This window comes from Corapipo altera, unplaced genomic scaffold (assembly GCF_003945725.1).
Source record: "Corapipo altera isolate COAL_440 unplaced genomic scaffold, ASM394572v1 22b, whole genome shotgun sequence".
Classification (NCBI taxonomy): Eukaryota; Metazoa; Chordata; class Aves; order Passeriformes; family Pipridae; genus Corapipo; species Corapipo altera.
In genome coordinates, this window is record NW_020884876.1 from 23,492,642 (window position 1) to 23,519,257 (window position 26,616).

Below are 26,616 nucleotides of genomic sequence, written 5' to 3' on the forward strand. Positions count from 1 at the left end.
ATGTAGGCTAACATTGATTCTAAAGGTATTTGCCACTCACCTTTTCATTAGCCATTGAGTGGTACCACCAAAAGAGCCGTGTGGTGATATAATAAGCAATGATGACATCTACAGTATAGTGTTCATGAGCAACAAGGATACAAATGATACCAGCAGCACTCATTAGCCAGCAGATTAAGTGATACCACCAGAAATGACGTGGTGAATCTGTGAAACGGGGAGGTGACGGGAGAAAACACACCAAAAAAGACATTCATTATTATAGCAATCCACAAAAAGAAGGGGAAAAGATAAAAATGATTTAAGGTTACTAAATGTGAAAACATAACTCCTATCACACTGGTACAAACCCCCTGCTTTGACAGGGGTTTCAACAGAGAAAACAAGACTAAAGGATTATACAAGTTTACTGAGGTGTGTTCTTACTTTGTGAAAGGATCCCAAGATGAGCCTGCAGTTATACAGCCTGCAGTTATATACCACCCATCTTCTAGTCAAATTAGGTTTTCCAGATAAGTCACTTCTAGGATATGGGGTGCAGAGGAATAGACAGAATTGAGGCAAAACATATACTTTGTTATTTTACTTGAATCTTTGCTTTTCTTACAGTCTATGCTCAAGTAAACTGACCTAGAATAGATACAACCTGAGCCGAGATCATAGATTAAACAGGAAAAGACACTCTTATTTTAATTCCTAGTTTTTAAATGCTTTGCATGAAGCCTCAGTTTGTGAAACAGAATACTCTGTACAGGGAAGGACAGTATGTGAATTTATATCCTTTAATGAAAGATTTAACAAATGAGAGTGAAGTTGTTCTTCAAAACACATTTAAGCCACTTCAGCGGAAAAGTTCCCCTGCTCTTCTTTCCCCATTGAAAAATGCCTCGGGTGTCCCAATGACCATTTATAACTTCTGACAGAATAACTGGCTTCATTTCACTCACAGTGGGAGGTTTTGGCACCCCTTGCCTTGTGGGGCAATGGTCAGCCTTGACTTTCACACAATACCAGCAGAAAAGTTAGTGATCTCAACAAGCTTACCCGGTAGTAGTTTGAGAGGCCTGTGCAAGATAATAATAATTAAAAAAAAGAAAGATAAGAAGCCAAGTAATCTCAAGAAGTTGATGGAAGTACCACAAAGCAAGACAGACATATCAAAGCTAAAAATATAGCTATTCTGGTATAAAAGGTGGACTGCAGAGGAATAAGTGAAAAAGTGGCAGTGTATGAAAGGAAGAACAGAGCAAAAACTTCACTAAGTGAGAAATAATAAAATCCTCAAAATGCATCTTACACCAAAGATATGTTATCAAAATAGCAGAGAAGAATACCATAAGCAGCTTCTAATTCAGAACAATTATAGGGCTTATGCCCTTGTTCAGATAGCATTTTGCTAATTGTATAGGAGGCAGAAAAAGGAAATTATGCATTTCTCATTTATAGAGCATAACTCCCCCAAAATATATGCCTAACAATTAGGCAGCAGTCAAAGAGCTTGTTACAAGAATTTTTATGATACAGTTTCTCCAACCCTTTATGATATAAGTACAGGAATAAAACTAGTCCAGGAACTACTGGGTTGTCTGCATCTTTCCTGGTACTAAAAACAAGTATGCAAACAGCATTAAGATGCAATATAACATACACATAACAAGGCAAAAAACAGATCTATTATTAGGTTATTTTCCTCATACTGATCTGGTAATTTTGACATATGTCATTCCCCCAGTAATGTTCACTTTACAAGAAAGACCTAGGCCTAAAAATTGGACTGTAATCAGCATCTTAAATCACTGTTCGAAGAAGAATGTCTCACATCTGTAGATCCAGAGTTTATCATGATATTAAACAGGCTTTTTTATATTGAGGTTTTTGGTTAAGGCAGAATGTAGCACTATAACACCTCATTCCCTCAACATTTTAATAAAAGGAAGGCATCCAACTAATGCTGGTTAGTCTTATTTTTGTTCTGGTAAGAACTATATTCCCATGAGCCAAGATAGCATTTGCATAGTTTGGAATACAACAGTAGGAGAGAAGAATCCAATTCCAAATATGTGAACTGAAAAGGGAACTCCCCACTACACACTCAGAAGCAGCCAAGTTCTCGGGACAGAAGCATTGCTTACCACATATCAGATTTGGAAGTTGGTGCTCAGTTCTCCAACACTTCAACTGGCTGCACCAATAGAGAAACCATAACTATCTTCTGTGAGCTTGCCAAATACTTATTAACTACAAGAAGCATTACACAGGAGACTCTAGCAGAAGACATCCAAAGAGCACAAACCAACTTTTCACTGTTTGCAGTAAATACTGTACAGCAGAGGTGAGAAAAGTAACTTTGCGTCCAGAGGTACCGTAAGTGTGCAACAGTGCTGTGTTCAAGCCATAGAATTCCTTAAAGTCTAACATAGATCTAACAAAGCTGGGAGGAGTGGCCAATACCCCAGAGTGCTGCACAGCCTTTCATAGCAGGATCTCACACACTGGGGAATGGTCAGAGCAGAACCTTTTGAAATTCAGCAAAGACCAGTGCAGGGTCCTGCACCTGGGAAGGAAGAATGTGCTGCACCAGTATAGGTTGGGGGCCAACCTGCTGGAAAGCTCTGCAGAGAAGTACCTGGGAGTCCCAGTTGTCCATGAGCCAGCAGTGTTCCCTTGTGGCCAAGAAGGGCAGGGGGTATCCTGAAGTGCATTAGGAAAAGCATTGCCAACAGGTCAAGGGAGGCAATCCTGCCCCTTTATTCGCCCTAGTGAGGCTGCATTTGGAATTCTGGGCTCCCCAGTACAAGACAGATGTGGAACAAGTCCAGTGGAGGGCTAGGAGGATGACTGGGATACTAGAGCACCTCTCTTAGGAGGGAAAACTGGGGGAGATGGGCCTGTTTAGACTGAAGAAGAGAAGCTTGAGAGGGGGCCTGATGAATGTCTAAGTATCTGAAGGGAGGGTGTCAAGAGGATGGTGCCAAGCATTAGGACAAGAGGCAAGAGGCGGGAACTGATGGACAGGAAGTTCCCCCTGAATGCAGGGAAGAACTTCTGTACTTCACCAGTACACAGGTGACTGTGCAGTGGAACAGGCTGCCCAGAGAGGTTGTGGAGTCTCTCTCCATATTCAAGATACTCAAGAACTGTCTGGATGCAATCCTCTGCAATGTAGTCTAGATGACCCTGCTTGAGCAAGGAGGTTGGGCTAGAGGACCTCTAGTAGTCCCTTCCAACCTTAACCTATGATTTTACTAAACCCATGTTCCATTTCCAGTCAGAATCACGATTTGTATTTCAAACCCATACACATACAGTCTATGTACAACTGACAGGCAACTTCTGGAGGGCAGTAGCTTTACATTCATGTTATCACGTGTTTTCCCAGAAGAACAAAGGCATTGAAACACACTTACACTCTTTGATGAACAGGTAGACCAGCGTTAATACCACAGTGTGTCCACTAAACAGGAAGTCTCCACACAGGATGTGTGATCCAGTTATGGATAGGCCACCACCAGAAATTAGTCGCAGGATTCTCTGAACCTTTGCCTGAGAATCTCCATTCAACTAGAACACCAGAAAAAAAAGCACAAAGTAAAGGTTAAGATATACCACAACTCGAGTAAACTTCTTGCCCAAACACATGTGAAAAGGATATAATTATCTTCATTTTCTTTATCTTTCTCTCACATATTCTTAAACAAATAAGCATGCATATCCTAGCTGACAGATGATAAAGCTTAGCTTGATAACATTAGCATTCCGTCTATGCTTTCTCAGGCTATTTGGAAATATGCCTTGTATGAGAATAAGATTCAGAATATACTGAAAAGGTAAACACTAAGAATTTGTAAAGTCAGATGCCATGGCAGCAGTCCGCAGAATGGATAAAACCAATTCAAAACCACTACAACCTTGCATGCTACTTCTGTCATTCTGTTCAAAGCTGAACAAGGTTTCCACAGAGGAAAAACCTCAAACTTGGTAAATCTTAAATTTGGTTACAAACTCAGTGAGGACTTACTAATGTGTAAAGGATGTATGTTTTTTAAACATGCATTAGGATCAGCTTTTGATTTTTCACAGATACTGGGCAAACTTAGTTTCACCTAGCTGCTTAAAAATTAACTCTAGGAAAAAAAAAGGATAACTGAGTTTTCCATAACCATAAAAGTATTCACACGAGACAAAAAAAAACCCCAAACAAACAAGAAACCCAGAAGAGCTATCAAGTTTTTTCCAGAGTTCAAGTAATTCATCCTTGTTTAATGCTAGCAAAATGCACTTTCAGCAGAGACATTTAAAGTCTTCCTTTGCTTACCTCTTCTCACTCCTCAAGGCACAGTCTACTACAAAAAGTCATTCCCCAAACTATTAGAACAAAACAATTATGTCTTTACAATAGTGGTATGTAGAAGTTTTCAAACAGAAACTGATTCATGTGCCTAAAGTTGTTTCAATGTGAAAGAACAGATATGATGCTGTACCGCAAGACTGATGAGATCCTACTCAAGAGGTGACAAATTCATCCCCCCCCAGTAAACTTTTCTTTCATCACAGTTTGTTCCAAGGCAATCATAAGTCTCTACATCTTTTTATTAGCAGCCTAAAATGGCAATAACAACTCCTTTGTGTCACCACTTAACTACAGTGCCAAAAAAGTTTTTTAAATGTTTTTGTAAAAATATTAGCACATCCATGTTTCTATATGTGTCAGCTTATTTAAGCAGCTGAACTCGTTTTAGTCACATTTCTATACATTTTGCAGGTTGGAAGCAGAGACAAGCAGTTGATTTCAGGTATTGCAATAGCTCTTGACCAAACAATGTGAGAAACAAGAACAAAGCATATAACTGGTTTTTAAAGGGATTCAGCAACAGAAGCTTGCATATAAGCCTATAAATTACAATATTGACCTCAGGTATCCTACTACATAAGAAAAGAACATTGCTGTATTATTAGGAGTGATTAGTCTGAGCCTCAGACTAGCAGTGCTATTTCAACATAGGTACTCTCATTATAGCATCTTGAGGTTCTTTCTGTATCACACAACTTTTGATTTATTATTACCTATGTTTCTGAAGACATCAGTTGAAAGTAATCTGTGTTATTTAAAAACACCTGAAACATTACTTTCCATTTGCTCTAAGGAGCCATAAGGACTCAGGCAAGAATTAGGGAGGAAAGGCTCTTACCTTTGGTGCACACTGAAAATGCATTCCAGGTACAGGTAAGGTGGTAACATACATAGTAATACAGCGGTACAGATACAAAGTTCCTATTATAAAAAAGAACCTGCGTCCCACTATTGATCTGAAAGCAAAGAAAGGGGGGGAAAAGATTGAATACAAAGTTTACATGCAGAAAACACATATAACAGTTATGTAGCTCTAGCTTTATTAGATAGTTAAATCCCTAGAATGAAATAGCAGCTCCATCCCCAGCTCTTCACCACACACTTCTCTAAATCAAATACTAAAAAGTCCTTCTTCAGGTTTTAGTCCTGCTAGCTCTTAATAGCACAGAGCTCCCACCTATTTAATGTGGCCTCACTCTAACTTCCATGTGCAGTCAGGATCAGCTTGCCTCAACTCAGTGATATTCTCTTCATAGTCCCATACTATAACCATATTCTTGACTTACATATGCATAGTTTAAGGAAATGCAGACACAGGAAGAAGCTTCTAGTCTAGCTATAGAGGACAGTGGGTTCTTCCTCATATTTGTATGAGATTTTTTTACATCATCATAATTTCCTCTGTTTAAACATCCCCATCTCAGTAAACTTTGAAAAGCGCAATCTCAAGTAAGTTTGACTAGTACAACATAGGTGTCAGAAATTCAGAACTAAACATTATTCAATAATCAGGACACCTGTGTTTCGATATCCAGCATGGAGACTGGAACATTTTGTAAATAAATCGCCCCTTTGTCACTTTCCTGTCAGGCCTCTTCTATATTGTTAAGCATTTTAACACAAGATTCCTTCTACCCCAAAGCAAACAATGAAAGCTAACATTCTGAAAATGTAAAGCAGAGAAAAAAAATATAGCTAACTTACTTGTATCTAAGAAACAACCACTGGCATATCCATAATCCAAGCAGTATCATTCCGTTTATTTCTGATACAGAAAAAGCCCATTTCACACGATCAATGTAATCAAAAAATTTGTCAGGCAAGGGAGGGCTTAGCTCTTTTGGAGGTACTCTCTCATGGACCACAGTGATCATGACAGTTGTTAGAATCAAGTTGAAGAGAGCGTAGACAAAGGCAATGCCTGTTTTCCACCACTCCAGAGGAAATTTGTTCCTAGCCTCAGCAGGCATAGAAATCTGGATGTAATCAGGATATTTCTTTGCTGTTTTCCGCAAGCCATTAGACAAGCCCTTTGGTTTGTTAGTGCCATTTTTGTTCTCTTCACTGACTGAGAGAGTAGGTCGTGAGTAGCCATTAGAAGTGTCATTCGTTTGACCCTCCATATGCTCTTCAAGCTTTGCCGTCTCAATGGTATTCATTTCCAAGCTGTCTGGCGAAGTCAGGTTTATCAGTGACCAATTTCTGGGCTCTCTGAACTCTGATATTCCTTAAAGTTCAATGTTCTTGTTCCTAGATGATTTCTGATTTCTGTAAAACTCTAAAATGTGTCCATTGTGCTTTCAAAGGAAATCATGAAGACAAATCTCTCCTCTAGAGCTGAATCATCTGAAAAACAAAACAGATGGACCTTCAGAAGTAGTAATGTGACAGTGAACAAAATATTATCCTTAGGAAAACAATTTTTAAGTATTTAAGTTCCATCCAAGTCTACTTACATGTATAGTCAAAAGGCAAAGTAAAGGTAGATGGTCACTGTGAAATAATTCAAGCCCATTCCTACCAAATAACCTGATAAATCTCCTATCAGTTTAAGAACTAGAACCAGTTAGGCTTTTTTTTTAAAGGACAAGATCCAGAGACTTGAATGACCATGACAGCACTTGTTTTATCAGTTGTCAGAATTAAGGCTAATCCATGTTTGCAGCAACATTGAATTTTACTGTATAGTGGTATTCCATGCAAACAGAAGGGCATCACAAATTTTGATTTTGTAAGGCATAAAGTAATTCAGATTCATCTAGAAAATCTACTCAATTGATAGCTCCATTAAATTTTATTGGTTTACTAAACCAAGTAAAACCCATGTTTAGATAGCTACTGTAACACCCACTAAATAACATCTGAAACTTCAGAGAACTGAGAAATATACCTCTGCATTAGATTCTTAGTTATGGTACCCTATATGTAGAATAGACCACAAATGAATCTGTGTTTGTTCTTTAAGCTACTTTGAAAAAAAATTAAATCTATTTGGACAATTTTTTAAAACAAATAGCAAGATTTATTACTGCACAGGATTTATTTAAGGTTACATTTGCCAATTCAGTAAAATCTCATTAGATTTAAAAAAAAAACAAAACAGTAAATGCATATCTTCTATAGCAACATTTTCTACAGAGAGAAAAGAACACAGTTCAGCTCTACACAACTGACATTGCTCTAGTCAAAATAAAGGCCACTCTCCCCATCTTTAAACTTCTGTAAAACCACTTACCATAGTTGTGATGTACATATTTTTTCTTGCTCTGTTCAGCTCCTATGATAAAAGTAGTATCACCATCTACTAGTACATTATAATTCTCTCTTTTTATTTAGTGGTTCCTCTAGGAGAAGTTCAGCACTGCTGGCTCCTCAGGTCTCTGCACACCAACACAGGCTGCCAGTTTGCCATGCTTAAAGTACAATTAAGCCATCATGATGACAGCTAGAGCTGCCAGTCTCCCTAACCATACACCATAGGATTTGGCTTAAGAAAAAGCAACTAGTTTAGGAAAAACCTGCCCAGTAACTGATATCTTGATAGCAAGGACAATCTAAAACCAGAACATCCTGGAAAGTCAAGTGATTGTGCTTTGGTCCCTCCCACCTCATCCCTCCAAATAGAGAAGACATTTAACATGGTCAGCATGCAAACACCATTGATTTCCTAGCTGCTGCTCTTACCACTGCTAGAGAAAAGGGGTAGAAGGTCAGATCCCAAATATGTGAGATTCATACAAATAATACTAAAATAGCCAAGAAGCATTTCTAAATTTACTCCTCTGCAGTGTTTCTGAAATCCACTGTCATTAGTTGACCTTTTCAAAACTCCTGATCAACAAGTCTGTAAAAATTATACACACAACACACCCAAACAAACATCCAAAAAAACAAGTGGTGATTTTGGATGCTTTTTTTCCCCTCTTAGCAACCATGCTGTGAGCTCTGCATGTCTAAGAAAAGGGAATGTTTAACCCAGCAGCCAGGCAATGACCTCTCTGATGTTTCCTACAACTAAAAATACTCTTTTAGAGCATCTGCAAAAGAAACAGCCTTATTTAAAACTGTAGTAGAACAACATGTTAGCTTTCTCAAGTCCTTTTCTTAACACACTCTTCTATTCCCTCTGTCTACTAAAGTTAAGCACATGACAGAACACTTAGGCAACAGTATATTAAAAAAAAATCAACTTAATTGCTTACATTTTGTAATGTGTCCACCTAGCATTCACCAGTAAGTCAATACCCTACTTCTCAACATTACATTTAGCAGAGATCAGCAACACCCAATAAGTTTTATATCCTGTGCAGTTGAAACATTATTAGAATTATGCATTTACTGAGAGCATCACAATAAGTAGTAACCTTAGTTATTTCCATCTCTTCCCAAAAAATACCTAACACCATTAGCGACATAAGTAAAACTAAGATTTTATTTTCAGATGTTTAATGACATCCACATAAGCCCTAAAGATCAAAAAGCATCTGAAGTACAGATGAACAATAACCTAAGAACCTAAAAAGCAGGGTGGCACTCATGTTTTGATAAAAACTCATTAACTTATTAAGCAAAGCAATTATAGCTACAGCTTGCAGAAAAAAAACTGTGTTCCTTCCTGGTACTTTTAAATGGATTGTAAGGCATATTGATCTATCACTTCTGACTCATCAAGATTATTTCAAGCAGAGTGCATACTGTGGTCAAGTTTGTTTACATGGGTAATTCAAGGTGCTACATATCATCTGATCAGTGATCGGTAAGAACATAAGTGCTTCCCTTTATAGTACACTTTCAACCTGTTTTTCCTATATTATAAGAGAAATTAGCAACTCTCTTGATGAAAAAGCCAAAACCCACTCTGCTTGAAGCTTTCGGTCCCTTGCCACCAATCTGACTGGCCAGAGAAGAAGTGACATACAAGAGCACCAACAGCCTAATCATCCCCTGCTACTGGCTGAGAGAGGAACTCCCCAGAAGTATACAGGTTTTTCTGCCAAGTTCCCATCCCCAATTCACATATCCATTCACACACCAGTAAGGGGTGTGTTCCTTTTATCTTCACGTTGTCCTTATGTTACTTTAGGTAAAATATGCATTTGATTCTTTTGTCAAACTGAAACATTCCCATATCAAAACCAGGAGATGCCCATAAACTGTGTAGTAGAAGAGATGGCCCTAGAATTCTTCAGTTACCATGCAGCTTAGATCTGGCCATCTTGCCAATGTCTAGGGTTTGAAAATCAAACCAAATTGCTCTAAAATATGGAAGAGCTACTGGTGAAGTCTCAAACTCACATGAAACTGGCCAAGTAACCCAAAAGAATAAATAAAATTCGGATAAAGGATACACCCAGGCATTAGGAACAAATATGCTTTTTGGAACCACTTCCATACCTTCTAAAAATAGATGTTACCTCATCAAGAAGCAGAGCTTCTTAACAAGCACCTTTACAGCAGAAGCTGTAGTTGCCTCAAGAAAAAAACATACTTCAAAGAAAATCTTAAGAATGAAAAAGATGCTAAAAGAGCAAGGGTCCTAAGTTTTTATCCTGAGTTCCTATTTGCTACCATGTAAATAGCTCCCTTAGTTTTCTGCATCCCCATTTGTCATTCAAAGGAAAATAGTTGACAGGGGACACAGCTTTGAGGCAAGCATAAGAAAGCACGTCTACATTTGGCTCTTTATGCTAGAACTCAAGAATAACAAGGAGTTTTATTTAGCTTGTTAGTCATCAGATTTCCACATAAAGGTCATTTTCACATACAGTTAGCTCAGAATATTGGTTTTTCTTAAAGAGTATTTGAAACACTAACATTTCTCAAAACATTTTAATTTCTATAATTTATGAAGGACTGAATAGTCGCAATCTGCACAGGCTTTCCAAATAAACAGTTTTTAACCTCCTGTTCCAATATTATTGGAACAAGAGTAACCAAAACAGTAAGACTGATCTATTCTGACATTAAGAAAAGCTACACTTTCATATACAAGATGCAAAAGACTTCTAAGGAGCACTGCTTTTAAGCCTCATTCACTTTTGTTAAGGTTGGCTCCAACATTTGATACAGCTGTAATATATTCTTGTATTTGGTAGCTGCAGAAAAAGGGTCTGTAAATAAAGTACAATTTGAGGTTACATGAGAGAACATTTGAGTATTTTTTTTATTTGTATCACAATTATTGGGAAACAACTGTTAGCTAGCTTGTATTTTCTTCAGTCAAATTTTTAGGACTACTTATGGGACTAGAACTAAAAAAGAAGTCAGGACACATCTCTTACCTAGACAGCAACGAATAAACACTTGCTTTTAGGGGTTTCTCTTTAACTTCTGAATGCTTTCTGAAAGCATTCCAGGTCTCAGTTAATTTCTATTGAATCCCTTCTTCCATGCCATATGTAGACCTCACAGCATGTAGACCACTGGGAGAAAAAGAGAAACCCAAAACAAAACAAAAAACCAACCAACCAAAACAAAAAACCTCAAACACACATCACCACCCAAAACCCTCAAAAGATAACCAACTGTTAAACCAGATCTGAGTAAAGTATATTCAGGTATGAAGAAAGAGAACTGAGTTTAAGAGGTTTCCTTATGATTTCTATTTCCCTACAGTAAAAATATTTTCAGAGCTATGTTCATCTTTGACCTGTACAATTACTTATGTTTACAATATATAAAAACGTGGACTTTATCTAAAAGTCACGAGTTTATCTATATTCCATAATAAACTGCCAACACATTTTTTGCTCATGTGATGCTAAGGAGTTACCAGTAAGATAAAGCTGTATCATAGAAGTACCATTCATTCAAATGCCCTCAGAACTGAGATTATCATCACATTATCACTTGCAATAAATGTTAACTCTTATAAAAAGCATTAACTGCTTACCTTGTACAAAATTCTTTTCAGAAGTAGAAATAGAGCAGTTACTCCCTCTACCTCAATAGAGGGATTTTGCAGTTCTCTCATTTATGATTACTAATGTACCAACAGATGTCTTTTAAGGACTAAATTGCTATACTTGCCTAAACAGAGGAGAAAAGCTTCAAGGCTATAGTTTATCTACTTGTGCAAACCAAGCTTTATCAGTCCTGTGGAATTCTATTTCTTCATACCTCTTAATAGTAAAAAGCTAATTAGCTTCCACTTTCCTAGCAATTCAGTATTCAGTGTGTTCCACAGCAATGGCAGGTTTCTAAGACAGTATGTCCCAAAAAGCACAAAAAACCCTCTCATAGCACCATATTGATATTCATAGTTTGGGCTGAAAGGGCCCTTAAAGATCATCTAGTACCAACCCTCCTTCCACTGGACTGAGTGTTCAAACCCCCATCCAACCCAGCCCCAGCAACTACCTCAGGAAGCATAGGAAAAAAAAAAATCTTTGAGCTCTTTTGTCATTTTGAACATTGCTGAGTAGGTTTGCTTTAATTGCATGAAGGCATCTTCAAAATCTTCAACTGTTTGGTCCTCAGACTCCAAAGGATTATATTTGGTAATTAAGAGTCTGATGCCCTTTAAAGGTACTTCAAATCTTGATGCCATGACAGGCTTAGATTTTCCTTGTGGTTATCACCTTATCTTTTAAGAACCAAGGTCACAATAGCTGTGAAATGGCAAATATTTGGTATCTTTTAGTGCTATGGTAACTCGTTCTGGAAATAATCCACATGTATATGCCATAAACAAAGTCAGTTTATTTGCAGACTAACAGTGTTTTCTAAAACAAAGGCTTTGAGAATGGTCAGTCATCTGTAGAACCAGAAGAATGAACAGAATAATTCAGGTTGGAAGAAATCTCAGGAGGTCTCTGGGCCTCTGGCCAGAATCAGCAATGACTCACATTAGGTTCCTCAGGGCTTCAATCCAGCTGTACTTTTAATGCCTACAAAGATTCACAACCTCCCCAGACAGCCTGTTCCACTGCAAGGTTGTTCTCACAGTGAAAGCTAGAGGGTTATTTTTCTTGTTTTGTGGGGGGTTTTGTTTGCTTTTATGATTAAATCTACTGGTTTTGTATCTACTTCTTATTTCAAGTTACAGCCTTTGTATCTCCTCTTCCCACCACTGTGAAGAGCCTGGCCCCAATGTTCCCAAAGGCCTCCTTGCAGATATGAAGGAGCCACTGTCAGGTCCCTCTGGGCCTGCTCTTCAGGCTGAAGCAACTGAGGCTCCTCCAGCCTTCCCTCACAGGGCCTGTGCTCCAGCCTCCCAACCACCCTGACAGTCCCTGTGCTGGGCTTGTTGCCTGTTTATGTTTTCCCTGGATCAAGGACCCAAAATGAGATACAATATTCTAGATACTGCTAAGTAGTACTGAGCAGAGAGGAGTCATCAGTTCCCTGTAAATAACAGCTATGCTCCTATTAAATACAGCTCAGGGGAGTGTTGGCTGCCATCACTGTTAATGCACATTGCTAAACCTCTTTGCAACAGAAATATTTCAAAATTTCAAAAGAAATATTGACCTTCTTCCAACAGCCTAAAGACTCCCTTCTCCACTCCAAAATACGAGATTGAGAATAAGTCTTCTTCCTACTCAACCCATACTCTTCAAAATGAGACTGATTCAGTATTTCAGATCTGCACAGAAAAGCCTGCTAACCTGAAGTGAAACAAACTCCAAATCAGCTGCTTTTGAATAAAGGTAAAAAAGGTGCTCTATCACTGCATATTCTGTAACACTGCAAAAACCATTGGGCTTCTGACCTTTTTCTATTTGTTAGAAAAGACTATTATAAACATTGTACAAAGTGTGGAAGTTACTGTACTACCTCAGTCTCATCAGGCAGAATAATGCCAGAGTGCCAAAATAAACCTCTGGATCAGGCTTTTATGTAGCATGCTGGCACCTCACTGCTAATCACTTTAATTCTGCTATAGCTTTACAGACATTATTGAAGAGGCACCATCCAAAGCAAGATTCTTCTCATGGAGAGCAAGGTGTCAATATTTGTTGAGAGCCTAGCAGCACATCTGATGCCTCACATCTCCTCTAGCTGTTTTGTGAAATCCTCCACCTAGTTACCAAGGGTAAAGTTTGCACTTCTTAATGGAAAGTCAGACCAAGAGATTAGTCACCACTTTCAGTACAGGGTGGTGAGGAACCACAGTGACTAATGTGTGCTTTAAAGTGACTGTGCTACAGCTTATCAGCCATCAGGCAGCTAGAAGAGGAAGTTACATATTCTGTAAATCTATCAGCAATACATCCTACAAATATTTGGGTAATTATTAAGATAATGCCTATCAAATTTTTTCCCTATGCTACTCCCAAAAAGCAGAGGTGCCAACCCAAAAATAAGGGGTCACATTTATGAGAAGATTCTAGTATATTTCCTGCAGCAAAACCCCTCTTCCTAAAAGTTTACAGTGAGAGGACAGTAATTGCTTAAATCTGCAGAGCATTTTACAATATTAGCAGTAATAAGAAATACATGCACAAGTTGCACAATCCAGAGAAAAGCTGTTTTAGCTCTGAGGTATACACAGAGGCTCATACCTCATAACTCACATTTAAAGAAAGCCTGAAACAGACAGTAACCCTTTCAAAGCATACAATATTAAAGAGACAACCATTAACTGTAATCCTCACCTAGTGATAGCAGAAAGACCCCACATGAATTCTTAGGACAGGGCATATTTAAAATCAATTAGTATCATACTATAAGCTGGTTTCACATACCCCTCAGTTCAACTGGCACATTACAAGTTGTGACTCTCTACATAGCAGCAACACTTACTATGTTCAGAGGCTCAAGCAACGAAAACATCCCCTTTCAGAAACACTAATATCTACCCACACCCTTGTCTCAGGGTATCCTGATCTAGTGTTGGCATAGAGGATAAACCATTGAAGTCTAGCACATTATAAACTGTCAAAACAGGTCAGGAAAGAATCACTGAATACATTCTTTTCTCTTCCCCCTAAAAACTCAGATAGTTTTCAGCTTGCTCAACTCTGATGTAGTTGCCTGGAAAGCTTTATGAATATTGGTTAAGAGGGATGATGCAGACATCACACATCATTTATCGCTGACAGTGAACACATAGATTAATTAAAACTCATCATGAAACATGATCTGGTCCCTATTTCAGTCTTCTCCTCTACCTTCTTGCCACAACCACTGGTTTGCAAGCACACCCATCACCAAGCAGCAACAGCGTAAGGCTTTCATATCACAGTCAGCACACCAATCAAACAGGGATGAGAATACACAGATCCCTCTTTCAAGCTGTTTGTTTACAGGCTCTGACACCCAAATCTACATCCAGCTCACACACTAGATGGTTCCCTCTCACTTTTCCCCCCCTCACCCAGCTTTTGTTGCCACACTTTCAGAACTAAAATCAGGTAAATTTAATGTTAACAACAAGAAGTTAAGACTACTGAGCAACTTTTGGCAAGTGCCATGATCAGTCTACAGATGTTTACATTAAGGGTGAGAACAGCAGCAAAGAAACTTTTATTTCTTCAAGCTTCCAGTTTGCAACAACCAAAATAATATCAAGCTTCCTATATGTAACTGGGTTTTTCCCTGAAGTTCTATGCATCAACTTTAAGTACTACATAGTTAAAAAAAAAAAAGGGCATCACAACCTAAGCTTCCAGTGCAGTCCCATGGTCTTCCTTGATCTTGTTCAAGTATTCCATTAGCTCAAAATTTTCTATTCATAGAAGAAAATACTTTCCACATTATGCTGACAAGAAAAAAACATTTCCTTTTTATATTATTTAATTTGTCAGGGAAGACACTGTTTAACTTTAAATACTAAACACTTAAGTACTATGCCCTTCAACACTTCCTTCTTCATTTTCGTTTCTGCCACAGACTGACAAACAGAACACTCCTTTCCTTAGTATAATCACTCCTCCTGCCTGGCATGCTATCTCCCCACAACACAGGGTATCATTGTTAAATAAATTTTCCAAGAAGATGGTAACAGTGGGACAGCAGTAAAAAATAATTCCAATTATAATCCAAAATCTTTCTGTAATACCTCAGACATTTTGCTATCTCCATTTCAGCCTCACCCCACAGATCAGAAAGAGAGGACAAGAATACTACTAATGTGTTTTTTACCATCTCTCACAGAGCTATTATTTACCTCAGAACTTAACTAAACATCTCCAGAATAATTCAAGCCTCTCTTCCTTATTCCCTGCTAAACTACAGCCTTTGGTAAGAACAACCCTGTATTGAATACCACTGCAATAACAAAATTCCTTTATGCCAAGCCACTCATGAGACTCAACATGGAGGCTTTGACCATTCATGCCAGTGCTTTACTTTATTTTCCTTCCCCTTCTCACCTAATTGTTTGAAAATTTTATTGTTTTCTTTAAAGCTTTTAAGAAGGATATGAAGATCCAAGTTAGTGAGAAAGGATTTAAAGAAGGAAGTTAGTGATGTTTGAATTCCCACTTACTAAAACTATTTCTGCAAGAAAACAGCTGAGTACCATCTTCAGCATTACTCCTAAAAAGCCTTCATTAGATCCTTTCATTGTAACATCAGACAACTGCTTTGTAACACCTTATCCATTCCCACACAGCATAACTAAAAGGGTTCAAAGGAAATTAACAATCTAATGAGCAGCATTACATTGACCTTATCCTATCAACTGGTAAAACCCGGTGTGAAAGTACTGAGGTTGCTCTCAACCTACATAGAATGATTTATATTACACTGCATCACATACCTCAGGTAGTACCTTCCACGCCATAAACTACCTTTTATGATCAAGGGAGGCTTCTAGTCCTCACTGAACCTGCTATCTTTAGAAGTATAGGAAAGCAAAAGTTCGCTCAAACCAATCAAGCCTGAACGTAAAGTGGAAATACAAGCTGGCCAATCAAACTGCCTGCTAAATGGCATTTATATCAGTTGTACAGCATGCTGCAGCTGAACACTGTTTATTTTCCCTTTATTTAAGTAACACTACTGTCATTAAATTTTGAGTCAGGAGTATTTCCACAGTAAAAAAAACACAAGCTAGAACCTAAGTCTAGTGCTGACCTTTGTGTTACCGTCCATGAAAAATCTGGGGAGGGAGAAAAGAATGTGTGATCAAACAAGATGTTTCAAAAAGGACATTCAGAAAAAAAGTTATTTCCAAATATATTTAATAATTCTTGGTCACATTTTCTTGTGAGGTCCTAGAGCTTATTTTAAAATGATAAGCTTATTTTAAAATAAAAAGCATTTTATAAAAATTATTCAAAAAGCATTTCATAAAAATTATTCAAAAAGCATTTCATAGCATTCTTGTCTCATGTCCAGCAGACATCTATAGACACTGATTTAGAAAGACAAAGGGAGGACATGAAGAGGTGTCATGTAGACTAGCTGAAATGTGGAAAGACTAACTACAAGGTGACAAGCAGATTCTATAAAATGTTCCCCAGTCAGAACTGCAGCTGACAAACCTGTTTCAGACAATAAAGTCAGTCCCATCTCTAGACTTACTGAGACCAGTGATGTTGTGAATGTGTGCTAAGTAACCATGGTGCACAGTAACTAGGTTGTGAATCAACTAATTCCACGTGATCAGTTACAAAAGTCTAAGAAGAGAACTAAGTGTTCAACTGGAAAAGAACAGAAGAAATTTATCTGAAGTCCCAGAGCAAATCTATTTTTTCCCCTTCCTAATACTTAAACTTTTTAAAAATTAAAAAACCATCTAAAAAAAAGTCTTTATATCACAAGGAATGCAAAATGCTGTTCTACCGTAAGATAAACTATGAATTCTAATGCAATTTATAAGACCTTCAGAAGCAGAATCTATGCCCTACAGCAACTGTATTATCCCTAAAACTTCTCAGATGAGCTCCATGTCTCATGCAAGACAAAGAACACACAAGAAATAGGTTTTCTACACGGCAGTGTTGGCATTCCAGCAAAGACCAGTAAACAAGTCAGCCCCAAAATCAGGTCCAGCTCTGAGTAAATCTAATTGCCTTTTAAGATAATGCACATTGTGAGCATAAGTATTAAATACTCAGATGTGTGGGTCATAAAAAGAAAAGAAATACCACATCTTTTGAGTAAAGGCATCTGCCAAAGTCAAAAATGTTTCTTCCTACATTCCTAGGACAGCTTTACTAAAGTGTACACTCAAAGTTATGTATTCAACTCCAACAGTTCAATTCCAACAGAGTAACTACCCTAGTCTAATAAGGATTCTGCTTTCCAAAGTTTTCTCATGCCTGACAGTAAGATTTATGAAACAGGTTTAGACAGAATTGACACCCATTCAACTCTGTTTCTACGCGACAACAGCACAAGCTGTGATCTCTTACTCTGCAAGGAATCGGTCAGGGCAGTCACCTGAAGTGTCCAGGGTAAAAATTCACAGTAAAATTTCTTAAGCATGTTCAGACATCAGAACACTGAATATTCATGCACATATATTGAGACACTTCCCAGGAAGAATCCGAGTTCCTACTAATCCTCAACATTTGAGCTAATGTGCAGACTTCATAGCAGGTAATTACAAAAAACCAAAACCAACAAACACCAAACCAAAAACCCTACCAAAACCAAACAAAAAACCAGGAATAGCTTACTATTCGGTTTAACTGTATATTTTCATCACAGATACAGGAGGCAGAATAACATAAGACAAGAGGGTGCTCATACACCTACAGACTTTTTCTAGTATACCATCAGGTAAGAGGTTACATGTTCTTTGATATGTACCAACGTGAAGATCTATTCAAAACACAGCTTGGTTAACTGCAAACATACCCCATGGGCAATCACTCTCTAGCTGCTGCCTGGCTAAGAGGTAAACAGAGACATAAAAGTCCTCTCAGATGAGGCTAGACTTAAGTTACATCAGGCTATACATTAAACACTAGGCCAAAATTAATTAACTAGTTTTGGTGCCTTGACATCCACAGGAAGAAGGTCCTGTTGAGCTAAGGTATTGGTTAATTCATGGGTACATCAGGTCTACATGCCTTCAATTACCCAAACAGATTTGCTTTGGGCAAAACATTCTGATATGTTCCCTCAGACTAAGTCGGCATTTTACTCATAATGAGTTTATGTCAAAGATGGTGAGATTTAGCAGAGTTACAAGCAGCAGCCACTTCATAGTTCAAACAATGCCCAAGAAATTATAAACTAAGAAAGTGGAGAGGACTTTCTAGATATGCATGCACTTCCAATTTACATGCCTCAAATTATGAAATGACAAAAAAAAAAAAAAAAGCAGAGGCTGCCTTTGTTTTTTAACTCAATCTATGAGCAGCCCTAGACCTACAGAACTCATGAAAAGAGGAGGTGAAAGGTGTGGAACCAGTGCTTTAGAACAGTCATAATAGTAACAAGACAAAAAAGTCACCTTCCATAACAATACATTTTCTGTCCCCTAAGACTGTCTTTTACTCCATTGAATCACACTATTATAAACAGACAACAACAAAAATGCTATGTTCTGCAGTTTACAAGCTTTTTGATGAAAGGATAAAGGCTTGTTACCTGATGCTAATTGAAAACACTATAGAATATCACTATAAATGCATGTAGCAGTACATTTTTCATGTTACATTCTCAGCAATGCACGACCAAACCCTAAGCTATGTAATATCAGTCTAACACCTGCACAGTAACACAAACTGTTAACATCAGAAGGAGCACTTTCATAATAGCAAGTGTCACGGAAGATTAATCAAGATATTGGTTTTTTGGGCAAGTTATGGAGGCCTAAGTACAATATTCCTCTTTGTAGCCATCCTTGTAATTGCAATACAGACTACTAAGGTAAGAAAGTACTGTTTCTGCATGTTACACACATCACAGTCAAACTTCGACTGAACTGTTGCCATCAACACACGTTCTAGAAAGGTTTGCAGTGCTAAAAGCTTTGTGTCTGATTCCACTACAACGATGCAGATGGAGAACAAGAAGAAAGTATATATGCATGCACACTCAAAAAACGCTGTGGACAAGGTAGAACAATATGGTTCTAGTGTTTGCCCTTAATACAGCACCAAAGAACAGAGAGCTTCTGCTTTCCTGCCACTCTCCTCTGCCCTCCAGGCCTTTGAAGGGGAACAGTGTCCCATTTTAACTTCACTGAGCTCCTCAAATGTAAGAGAGTTAAAGAGTTTAGTCAAACCATATGATGTTTAATAGTTTATACTAAACTTTCTCCTAATCCAAATTAAGGAAAAAGAAAAAAAAAAGAAACCAAGCCAGAAACTGTTTATGGGAACATTCATCCTGCATAGTAAAACTATGAGGCAGGCAGTTACTTATCTTATTCAGACTGATCAGTGACTAGAAAGTTGTGTACACAGGAAAGCAAACTGCCTACAATCTGTAGAACTATGCTTTAAAAAATCCCAAACACAAAGAAAAATACTTTTAGAGCAAGAAACGTACATACTTAGATTTTTTTTTTTTAGAGCTGAAATTTAGCCTAACTACTTGAGGTTTGCTATTTGACAGGTATTGTGCCTTGTTCCATGGTTGGTCAGCATTCATCTTACTAAATTTAAAAGTCAGTACAAGTTCCTGAATTTTACCATAGAGATACATATTACTCCACCCTACTTTTACACAGTCCATTTGTTCCACACAGAAGAAATGACTACTTATCATAATATTTATGCCTGCTTGCACATATGAAAATAGCTAAGCTTTTTTTTTTTAAGGCCTCCATGTAGGAAGCTAATGACCATGGTTACCACAAAACACACAAAAAGGTCAACCAAAAATACTATCCTCATTAGAAAGCATTCACCATTCAGCTATATAGCAAGTGTAATATTCAGTTTCAGGGTGGTAAATATTGCTAAGATGATGAATTCTGAATAGCCTAAAAATTCAGGATACAGTCACTGCAGTGGACAGAAGTTTAAACCTGTAACACTCAACTCTTCAGTAAGTTGTCTTAATATTAGACTTCCAAATTCACTCTGGCACCTTGGAAAGAGCAATGCCTTTAATATTTCTTGCTTCAGAGCCAAACAGGATGCCACAGCCCTTCCTCTCAAGACTGAAGTCCATCATGAAAGTTAACATATTTCTAGGAAAACAAAAACACTGAAGAGAGTTTTTCTTTCTATTTTAGTGCATGAGCACTTTTAATAGTCAATAAAGGATTCAAACCTTTCAGTCAATGTTCTCTCTCACAAGACAGAAATAAACACAGCTTCACTTTGGAGGACCACCTATAGCTTTCTGGCACATGTTCCACATCAAGTGGAGTTGACTGGGGTTTTTTTCCAAAATTTCAAAATCACTCCCATATCTACGTGCAAAGTATACATATGCTCTCAAAACAATTTGCAAACAATTCTGTGAAAAGCACAGCAGACCAAGCATCTGCACTTCAGCAACTGCAGCTTAAGCAAGTGCATTAAATGGACCTTGTTACTTATTAAGTAGAGCCAAGTTTTGGCCTCTGCAAGACTAAGGTGGTGTGCCAGAAGAAAGGAATGAACTCTTGTCAAGTAACACTCAAAATAACATACAAAATCTGAGTGAAATCAAATGAAGACAAGCTCATAGTTCTGAGACTGCCACTGTAAAGAAGTCTTACACTGCATCCTTACAGGTTAGTACAGTATTATGAAGACAGGAAAAAACACAGGCTTTGGAAGGACTTTTGCAGGCTCTAAATACATAGGAGCTAAAAGTAACATGAGTTAACTTTTTAAGCTACAACATATTGATAGTTTATATACACTCCTGAAATAGGTAAGCAACCAGAAAAACTAACAGTATGAACTAAAGTAGAATCATAACAATTAATTTCTCTCAGTATTACACAAAAAAACCCCCAGACCAAAACATAACAAAGTGCTTTCAGAATTTGTTGAAATGCTTTTGGTTCTTTACTGAAATTGTAATACATAAATTTGAACCAGAATAGCTGGCAGAGGATGAAACGGAATCCTACATTGTGTTGTTTTAGCACTGTTAAGACAGTAACACAGCATTCCAGCTTTTAAAATGTCCTTTTGAGGTAATGGCACTGATGGGAACAGTTTGTTTTAATATAATCTGTGTTCAGTATCAAATCAAGACAGGGCAGTGGTATTTGGCACCCTTATAGAGCATCCACAGGCAGCAAGTGCTGTTTCCATTCACAAAGTTGATGTGGGGGAAGTTAAAAAAAAAAACAAAACAAAACAGTAATTACTGTAGATGTGTACTAGAACCATCAACAAGCTATAGGATTATATTGTGCCCCTCCAGATGGAATACAAAATTAATGACTATGAGGCACAACCTTCTCTACTGCTGCAGCTTCTCTCCAGCAAATTATGTCACCTAAATAAGGAGACTGTCTCATTATTTCTGATTTAGCAGTAACTCAGAATCTTAAATGGAGCATATAGAGTTGAATTCAGTTTCTTGGATAAGACATAAGCATATCATGGCTGGAACTGGAAAAAAAGTCTGGAGACTGTCTTCTTATTTAGTTCTGCTCCACTAACCAGCACTAGCGTGAACATAAGCAGGAACTTGGGTGTGTGCATAAGTAAATATTTTGTCACTGTTATGTACATTTCACATGACTGAAACTAATTGAGAGAAGTCATTCAGCACTCATCACACAACAGTTTGAGATCTTTGGAGGCTAAGCAGATCACAAACTCTAAAAAGAGAGAAATTAAGAAATGCAAATATATTTCAACATGAAAAAACAAGCACTGAAAGCAGGTGACTTCTTAATAAAGGACTTTTACAGATACAAGTGTTCTACTAAAGCTATACTGGGGAACTAACATATGCCAAACCACTTGTAATAGTCCTTCAATAAAGGAAAACCATTACCTTTTGCTTAGGGCTCTAAGATAGGTCTTACAAGATTCAGGTTCTAGACAGGCTCTGCCAGAGGTTTGTTCTTTGAGGCTGGACAGATTTCTGCACTCTAATAGGGTTAAACTCCCATTTATCTTATAGTTAACTGAAATTTTTAAAAGAAAAACAACTACATTCAAGTTCTAGTATTTGAGGCACGAACATCACTGATCTATGAACAAGTAGAAAAATAAAAAAAAAAAAGCCCACACCTCACCCTTCTGTAAGTTACACTCTACATAGGCAAACTCCAGTAAGTTTTGCTAAAGTTCACAGTGACACTTTGTTATCAGAACTTTCATAAAAACAAAAACTGAATAAACATACTAATTTTGGACTTTTTTTTTACTAATATGGATTTAATCCGTATTAGTACTTAAAACTTCACTTTTGCAACTTCTCAAAACATTCAGTGCTGCACCCAAGAGGGTCAGCATTTCCTCAAGGAAGAATAGGTGTAAAACCCTGATCTACTTTGCATCGGAAACCACATGCACACAAAACCACTGCAAAGCTTAGTGTCAAGCTTACTGCATTGCACAGGATTCTAGTACGATCCAGCCTAAGGAGATCTCAATATATAAAGAAAAAAAAAAAAACCAGAAGACTACAGTAGGAAGCTGGAAGAGATGAACTCTAAAAGCCAGGAGCAGGAAAACATTGTAAAACGCGGCTGCAAAGCTCAGACTCTGGAATCCTCACAGGTCCACTGACAGCAGCAACTTCAATTTTGTTTAAGAACTTATAAAGAATAAGAGGGATGTCGTTACAATTTATACACGGCAGTTGCAAGTTAACCTGCATCAACCGGGGAGGGTAAATGACAGTGAGACACCTGCTTTCTCATTCAGATACCTTTAAATGCACAGGTTGTTCTCCCATTCTAGGGTTACACATCTGAGAAACTATTTTTTATCTGCAAAATTATATCATTAAATATTGAATATGTGCTTTTTTACTATAAAATTCCCTTGTCAGAATGAAGTCAAGTTTTCCTGAGTAACCATGCTCCAGAATCATTTGTTTGAGGTTCTAGACCTGAACACTATTTCAATGAGAGCCATTATGATTAACTCAACAGCTTCAGATACTCGGGCAAACTATTTCTTCACCTGTAAAACAGACTAGACCTCAGTATATTTTTTTATGCCATCATATTAAACAAGAGGACCCACTTACCACACAGTGAGGCAGCAAGTTTTACTCAGCAACTACAAGGATGTCCTGAAGGCACAGCAGTATTACAGATACTATATATATATATATATGTTAGTTAAATGGGTAAGTAACAGGTTTTCCTAAAGCTGATTTAGTTTTAGTACACAGTTTGGTCCTATTAAAATTCCTATCAACAGCTATAAAGTAGACTTCCAAAACTATAATGGTAAGTACTTTATTCTTTGTATTACCCATATCCCTACAAGATTTATTCTGGAGAAGAGAAACAGTGATAACTTAAACAAGGATCCTCATACAGGACAGACGTGTGGCTATTAACGTTCTGGAGGCTCACTACAACAGTCGGGTTTCAGTACAGTTAAGAAATATCTTTCAAACAAAGTCTATTCCAGACAAGACAGAGCTATCTGTGTTACATAAAACTTTTCCATTAGCAGCTCTTAAGCTCTTCAGAATCTGCTGGGACAGTGGTGCCTGGATGCCTGACGTTCTTAGTGCCCGCAGCATCTTTGGGGACAGTGGTGTCAATGGTACAAACAATTCTCCCAGCAGAGAGAGATCTCTGAAGACAGTGGACCTAGTGTTACATTAATCTTCCCAGCATCTGTTCGGACTCCCACAATACCATATCCATACTAAATAATATGTCACAGCGTCTGTATTGTCCACTCCCCACAAATAGTATCCAATAACATTGTAGGCAAACAGCCCACCAAAATTAGGGAAAAAGGACAAACAGAAGATGTATGCAATTTTATTACAAATATCTGTATCTTCAAAGTCCATTTCTATACCAGAAGACTTAACTGTAATGAGCCATTTCTTCAAAAACCTTTCACATTTTCTGGTCCTTAAGAAAGACTACTCATTTTTTAAATCCATCACTTGTTTCAATATTTATTTTGTTAATATTTAAAAAAATCAATACATTACTTTTCAGTCTTCATACCTTTATTTGGCATACTAATACATTATAAATAAAGAACTGGTATTTAGAATTAAAAATACTTGAGATTATGTCTCTTATTCAGCTCTCCCAGATACAGGCAGGTGTGTATGTGAGTTGGGTTTTTTTAACCTGATAAGGAAATACGAAGTTTGTCACAATACTGCATCCCTTATATAATACTTTTGATGTCTACTTAAAACATTAACTTTGTAATATTTTAAGACAAATTAATTCCAATCACAACACACTTATGATGCAGAAAAATAGATGCTTATCAACATGCCAACCAAGGCTCAATATTTAAAAGTCAGGGGTACAGTCATTCTGAATTAGTTAATCTAATTAGATTACCAACCCAAGAGCTAAAAAAAAAAAATACATCTTTGCTCTCTTCAAGTTCTCATTTCTCCATTGTATAAGCTCACTTCAAGGACAGTACAGAAATCAACCTCATTAGGGGCCTTCATTGTTGTCCCCTTAGATTTTCAGCTAAAGTTTCTCCCCACCAGCACTTTGATTTGTCCAAACACTCTTTAAGACTGCACATAGTACACAAGGTACACTTGAATATTTTTCTGAAGGACAGAGACAAGGATATGCTTTTCAGTAAAATGTGATAATCCATGCCTGATTTTGGAGAAAATCTAAATGGAAAAAATATGGAAGCAAGCCTATTGACCTTTCTAGTAAATTAAGCCCTAGATCATTTAAGTTAGGGTAAGTAAAGAGTAAGAGTTACTGGATTCACAAAGAAAAACATATCTAAGGCTATGCAGTCTCAAAAATCGTGCCAGGTCAAATAATAATACATCTAACCAACTACATGAAATACAGTGAAAAAAAGAAAACTGGTTTGGGGCAAACCATTTAATAAACATGACAAAGTGAAGCTTGCCAAAACTCCTCTAAGGCCTGGTGTCTCAGACAAAGTATCATGCACCTGCTCAGTTTGTGCTAATACATCTATGGAACCACTCACTTGTATAATTGTGTATAAATTAACAGCTGTCAAGTGGTTTGCGGACAGACAAATGTTTGGTTTTCTAAGGTCTTCAAATGAAATAAAAGTTCAGAAATGGATTAAACTGGACAACACCTAGTCTACATTGTATCCTATATTATCTTGCTAGAAGATTATGCATTAACTATTTTCCACAAGGATTTTAAGCCAGAAACCATGCAACGTTAACAGAAATATACTCTGCATTAAGTCAAAAAGTTTAGTTTAGCTGCACTTCAGGAAGTTTAAGACTGGCTTCAACGGAGCAGACATTCAACAAGAAAAAAAAACCAAAACAAACGTACAGCAAAACACCTTTATAATACCATTATGATCCTTACAATAGTACTTTATCTTCCTGAGCTGAAATAACACATTTTGAAGTCCTCTCCTGTCCAACTAGGTATCTACGTGGTATGCACATATCGCCCGTATCAAGAACATACAATTTTACAGCAAACTAAGTATGTTCTGTAAATTAGATATTTGCAAGAGAAATCAAAACAGCAGGTGTCCTCCCTAGTCAGAGGGGCCTCTTCAGGACTAAAAATAAGACTATTTTACTGGTAAAACAGACATAACTCTAGAAATGGAAGAGACCGCCAAGTATACGATTGCTACTCCCAGTCTCTATCCAGTTCACACGCAGAGGTCTTCTGTGAAAACAGCTCTAAGAGCGTACCTGTGGTATGCCACGCTTTTAATCCACCTGTGCCGTTCCCAACTCACCTGCTCAGCTTGCACTGCTGGCAGTTCTTCCTCCAAAGGCAGATGGAAGTCTTTTTTGGAGCCTCAGGGCTCTCAGGTCTGGGCTTTGCAGTTCCTTATGGCCAGACACTCCCACCACTGAGGTAGCAGCACACAGAAGCAGCTAGAAAGTTTGCCACAATCTCTACCTTCCCCTGCAATTCGCTCCTCTCCCAGCCTCAGCCTCTTCTCCCTCCTGGTGAAAGGGACCGGCTTTAAGGGCGTCAGCGGAGGCGACACTTCTCGGAAAGGTTTCCTGCCTCAGCAGAGCCGCTGCTGGACGCGCTCCCCCCCTGGAGGGCGGCTCCGAGCCGGGGGGCGCCGGGGGCAGCGCTGGCTCGGGGCTGCTGCGGCCGCCGCCGTGTTTACCACGAACCTCATGCTCGCCGCGGTGCTCCCTGACATCATTCATTCTGCTACACGCACGCCCGCCCACTCCATTTCCAAACACTGACTCACCCCGGCGCTCCCGCCGCCGCCGCTGCTGAGGGGCAGGGCCGGGCGAACCGGCCGGACCTCTGCGGAGCCCCCGCCCGCCGACCGAGGTGCCGGCGCGGCCCC

General features: G+C 38.1%; 1 protein-coding gene across 7 annotated transcripts in view; it reads right to left on the reverse strand.

The window, feature by feature from the left end:
• Positions 1-26,616, reverse strand: part of SGMS2 (sphingomyelin synthase 2) — a 58,226-nt gene that overhangs the window by 11,442 nt on the left and 20,168 nt on the right. For 3 of the 7 annotated variants that reach the window (XM_027636280.1, XM_027636283.1, XM_027636279.1), the window contains 4 exons: positions 6,056-6,697; positions 5,190-5,307; positions 3,408-3,561; positions 41-207 (listed from right to left, as the gene is read on the reverse strand). In XM_027636280.1, the coding sequence (XP_027492081.1) occupies positions 41-207; positions 3,408-3,561; positions 5,190-5,307; positions 6,056-6,510 (894 nt within the window). In that variant the 5' untranslated portion in view covers positions 6,511-6,697. Of the gene's footprint in view, positions 1-40; positions 208-3,407; positions 3,562-5,189; positions 5,308-6,055; positions 6,698-10,632; positions 10,771-23,359; positions 23,382-26,037; positions 26,394-26,514; positions 26,537-26,616 lie in introns of those variants that run through there. The other 4 variants (XM_027636285.1, XM_027636282.1, XM_027636284.1 and 1 more) reach the window with 4 other exon arrangements.